This window comes from Juglans microcarpa x Juglans regia, chromosome 1D (genome assembly GCF_004785595.1).
Source record: "Juglans microcarpa x Juglans regia isolate MS1-56 chromosome 1D, Jm3101_v1.0, whole genome shotgun sequence".
In the NCBI taxonomy this organism is placed as follows: domain Eukaryota; kingdom Viridiplantae; phylum Streptophyta; class Magnoliopsida; order Fagales; family Juglandaceae; genus Juglans; species Juglans microcarpa x Juglans regia.
The window spans coordinates 22,388,361-22,393,624 of NC_054594.1; the positions used below are offsets into that span (position 1 = coordinate 22,388,361).

General features: G+C 39.2%; 1 protein-coding gene and 1 long non-coding RNA gene across 2 annotated transcripts; both read right to left on the reverse strand.

The window, feature by feature from the left end:
• Nucleotides 1–606: 606 nt before the first annotated feature.
• Nucleotides 607–1,713, reverse strand: LOC121252691. Its single transcript, XR_005938266.1, has 2 exons — nt 1,260–1,713; nt 607–810 (listed from the first exon to the last, which is right to left on the reverse strand). It is a non-coding gene; the product is annotated as an uncharacterized LOC121252691 (long non-coding RNA).
• Nucleotides 1,714–2,260: 547 nt separating this feature from the next.
• Nucleotides 2,261–2,905, reverse strand: LOC121241568 (TVP38/TMEM64 family membrane protein slr0305-like). Its single transcript, XM_041139428.1, has one exon. It carries the CDS (start codon nt 2,903–2,905, stop codon nt 2,261–2,263), a length of 645 nt encoding a protein of 214 aa, XP_040995362.1.
• Nucleotides 2,906–5,264: the final 2,359 nt, after the last annotated feature.

Consider the following 5,264-nt stretch of genomic DNA (forward strand, 5'->3'; position numbering starts at 1 on the left):
CAAATTTTGAAGATTGGGATTACCAATCTAATGCCAATGCTCTAATAATTTGAGCCCAGAGTCTCTAAAATGAAAGTTTTAGTAGATCTCGAAGTATTGGTTAATGGTTAGAGAAATATTGTTTTTATACTAAGATTTTATCATATTTTAATCATGCCCGCTGACTATACATTTAAAAAAGAACAATGTTACATACAATCTTAGAATATGCAAGTCAGTCACTCCTTTCAAAAAAAAAGTTAAGTCAACTATTAAAATATAATTTTTTTTTTTTTTTATCTAGATCTTAGATTTAACCATTTTTCTCAAAGGAAGTGCATAGACTTACACGGGGCTTGCATATTTTTTTTTAAGAGTAAAGTAGTTAAATTGGGAGATGAAAAGGCCTATCTTAGACATTGATCTCTCAATCTATTTTCTAGTCAACTTTTAAGGATCCAGAATGTAATACAAGCTCTGAAATTGTGATTACTTAGTAAGAAAGCTAGAAAAAGCCTTCCTAACTATTGTGTTCAAGAAAATATTTTAGGAGGCCACACGCATCCCACTCTGTTTTCCAATTCTCTCCTCCAAAAACTAATCATAATTGCAGGTAATTTGTTCAGAGATCGACTCAAGCTAGTTAGTAATTCACACATGTACAATAGGAACACTGACAAGATATTGTGTGCGTGGCGGTGGAGGATTCCTTTCAATCCTCCTCCTTTTCACCTCCACTCTTCTTTGAAGCTGCTGTTACCAGAGAATACAAGAACGTCCCAAATATGGCAATGGCGGATCCAAGTGCCATTCATAGGCCTAACCGGATTCCTGAACACCAAAACAGTAGATACACTCACCACCACCCGTTTCATTGTGTTCCCAACAGAGAATTTCAAGGGGCTGATTTCATCTAATGCTTGGTAAGAAGATTGGTTATAGAGATGGTAAAAGACACCAGACAGCAAAACCCATATGTAAAATATAGATGGTTTGCCTATGGCTTGAATTGCTTGATGGTACCCTTGTACCCATTGAGACCCTTCAACAAAGATTGTCACTGGAAATAGATACAGCAACGAAATAATAGTTATCCAACCATACAAATTCAGCCCATTAACCTCCTTGAAGCTTTGCAAGCTGCGTTTCGAATAGATGTTCCTCAATACAAACCCAACGTTGCCAATCAAAGCACCCCACAAGCCTTGGAAATTGAAAGACACTTCGGTAGTGGCAGCTAAGGCGCAACCAAGAACAATAGGGAGGATTGAGAGACAGACCTGGAAAGGGTACGTATTGCCAAGGAAAGACGAGAACACGACCGAGGATACAGGCTCCGAGGATTAAATGACATGGGTGAAAGAAATAGCTACCATAGAGAATGAAATACAGGGTTGAGATGTGGCCTATTGTGTGGAAAAGTGCAGGTCCGAGTAGGGCAATGAGGAATGGCTTTGAAATCTTTGGGCGAGGTTGGAGCTTTAAAGACCAGATCATGAACATCCAGACAGACCCGACAAAGCGTTGAAACGAGGCAAGAAGCCATGGGAATGGAAAGAGATTCAGTACTTTCTTGTTGTAGATGTTGAAGACAATGTTCGGAAAGTACCATAGACCAAACACAAGTCCTAGCCGCAGGGTCTTGTTATTGGTCTTGGGCTCGGAGCCAGCACTTTCACCTCCAGAATTGTCTTCTGATGCTGCTCTGGAGACTTGGGATCTGGGTTTTGAAGAAAGCTCTGTAACACACCTCATATGTTTGATAAAAATACTCAAAGACCTACTCAATTCGTGGGGAGCACCTCTGGTAGAAAAAAGAGAGAAGACAGAAAAGAGAAATAAAGTTTTCATTCAGATTTTGCATGCCTTACAAAAGTCTCATTTGTCTATTTATAGAGACCCAATCATCAACTAACTAGTGGCCAAAGGCCAGTACAATTAAGATAAAAGGAAATAACATAAGCATAATAGGTCTAATAAAGGAAGAGCTGGGCCATAGCTCCACCCCGCTGACCCATGCATTAACACTCAAAAGCTATGGGCCAAGTCCAGCAACTACCCAAGCCGACTATAGCTTCAGCCCCTACTGTTATTGTAATTATAAGTGTGACAAATCCTCCCCTTTAAAACACCTTGTCCACGAGGTGAGGTTAGATTTCAATCCTTCTCTTGCAGCTGACGCAAGCTTCTTGGCTTTATATTCTTCTCTTGGAGGACAATTTGATGAATATATCTGGCTATAATGAATTGAACTACTCGAAGCAACTGACTTCTTCTTACATTAAGTAAAATCTTGCAAACAAGGAGTCGGTGCCCCTTCAGGTTGCCAGTAGAGCATCCCGTGGTGCGTATTCCAACGGGTCTTTGAAAATTCACTCCATCTATGTGTCACATCAAAAAGATCCTTGAAAGTTGTTCCAACATAAACTAATGTAAGAGTTATTGGCATCATTCCTAACCAGGTAGCCAGCATGTATTTTCCTATTGGAACAGGGGTCACAGATAGGAGGTAATTCAACATGTTAAATGACAGCAAGGGAACAAACCGAAGCAGCAAAAGGATCTTAAATCCAGATCTACGAATTACAATGGCAACTGATTGAAACCATGGATAATTCTTTAACTTAGAAACAACGACTGATTTCTCAATCATTCCGCCGAGAAGGAATGCAGCCCCTGCACCCACAATGGCATTGATAGAGTGCGCTACAAAGCCCACAAGCAGCCCAAAAACATAACCATCGCCACCAAACGTTAACACTGATGCTGGAACATTCAACACTGTCAGAGGAATGTACGCAACAGCCAGTACAACAGGACCCCAAGGTCCAAGATCTTGTTCAATCCATAATAAAAATTCCTTCAGAATCTTGTCGACGGGGAGAGTGAAGCAAGCGGTTGAATAGGGAAATCCTTCAGAACCCATAATAATCGCGATCCTTCTGTGGCTAGTGGGAATGACAGAGATAGAGAAATCTGTTATGAGGTGGCTTGAATTCAGATTGAACAGTACATGTGTCGTAGGTTCGCTCGAGCAGAGGTTCACTCAGCTCGAGCGAATTCAGACAGAGAGCTTCGCTCGACATTCGCTCGACATTCAGCTCGAGCGAATTCAGATAGAGAGCTTCGCTCAAGTATCGCTCGACATTCAGCTCGAGCAATATCCAAGTCAGAGAGCTTCGCTCGACCCTCGCTCGACACCCAGCTCGAGCGAGTTCAGGCAGAGAGCTTCGCTCGACTCTCGCACAACTGTTGGCTTGAGCGAAGTGCAGAATATCTACGTTCGCTCGACACTCGCTCGACGTTCGCTCGAGCCAATGTTCACAAAAGTGAATTCTCACTTTTCCTATAAATATCAAACGGCACCCACTTCTTCTTATCTTTTTTTCAGAATTCATTTGGCTTGTGTTTTTTAAGTGTTTTCTTGAGAGAGAAGTCTAGAGTGAGTTTTGAGAGATAACTTCCTTGTGAAGTTTTGTTGTATTCTTTTGTACTCCATCTCTGTTGATAGTGAAATCTTCGATACCGACCCCACCAGTGGACGTAGGCTCATTTTGAGTCGAACCACTTAATTCTTGGTGTTCTTTCTGTGTGATTGTCATCAATTTCTTTCGTTTAGTTCCGCTACTATACTTCGAGTTAGTCTTAGCTACACTTATTCCCAACAAAATCCCCCATGGTTTTGGTTGTTGGGTCTTTATCCTTGTGAGCGATGATTACGAAAGAGCAAAAGTAGAGCACGACAGGTGGAAGACGAGGAGAGAATCTCATGGCCATTTTTTTTTCTCTTCCCCTATCAAAGGGTTTGAAAACAACTTTAAGTGGTAAAAAATCAAATAGCTGAGGCGCAATGTTTGTATCTACTAAAACTTGCAACTTAGTCATGTCCCGTTTGTTTTCCAGAAGCTCAACCTTCCTTGTATTTGTGCAAGAAGGTCCTAGCCCAAGTTGTTCCACCAGCACTTTTTCAATAGCATCGTAAAATCTCAATAAATTTTGCCGTATATATATATATCCAAGGAGTTCACCACTTCCTCAACTTTGCAAAGAAAAGTTAAAGAAATGTCCTTTGAATTTTCTGAGCCCTTGAGAGATACCAGCTTCAATGCTGGCCAGCCTTGAGCAATCTTTATCAACGCATCAACTCCCCCAATCATATGAGCTACTATAATCTCATCTTTATCCCAATAATGAAATGAGTTTCTTGATTTGTTTGCAGTCTCTACCACAAGTCGCCTTAGATTGCAGAGGACAATTCTATCTTGTATTTTTGTTCTAAACCATTGCAATGAAGACTTACTGAGAGGCTTTGCGGCCTCAAGAATGTCAGTTATATATACATCGTTCGGAAATATCTCACTCAGCGACAATACATCAAGCAAAAAGGAAGCAAAAAACTTCTTACCTCTGCTAAGGAAAATTGGTGTTGATGAGGAAGTACTGTAATTGCCTGAATATCCCGAGGGAATTATCACAAATTCGGTTTCAATAGTTTTCAGTTATAGAGACCCAATCATTAACTAACTAGTGGGCCTAAGGCCAGTACAATTAAGGTCTCGTTTATTTTTACAAATAAGATGAGATGAGTTGAGATTAAAATTAAAAAATTGAATAAAATATTGTTAGAAACTTAGAATATATTTTTTAATATTATTTTTATTTTGAGATTTGAAAAAGTTGAATTATTTATTTTATTTTGTATTGAAAGTTAAAAAAATTGTAATGATTAAATGAGATGAGATAAGATGTTTTCTAAAAATAAGGCCTAAGGTAAAAGGAAATAACATAAGCATAATAGACCTACGAGCTGGGCCGATAAGTGGGATAGGCTTCTTTGATGTGCAGTTCTTGGATTGAGAAGTAGAGAGGCATTTATGGGGTATTGATGGTCGGATTGGGAGAAAGTGACAGTGGAGACGGAGGATGAATACGTGAGATTGGGAGTGAACATTGAGAGAGATTCTGTAAAAGCAAGAATCTGAAGATCGAGGACGAGATTTCTCAAGTGATCGAGCAAGCTTATGAATGCCTTTCGTTTTGGATATCTGACGACTCTTTCTTCCTTCACAAATTGGCAATTCCAAAATAAAAATAAAAATAAAAATAAAAGACATAAAGAAAAAACGTATTTGTATCGACTAAAAGAAGGAAAATCAAAATAATTAATTTGAGTCATAATCTAAAGTAGTTGTCTCACCCGTTCTCTATAATCTTGATCTTCTACTAAAAAATTAAAATTATCTAAAAAATATTATAGAGATAAAGTACACATATCCTAGCTAAAA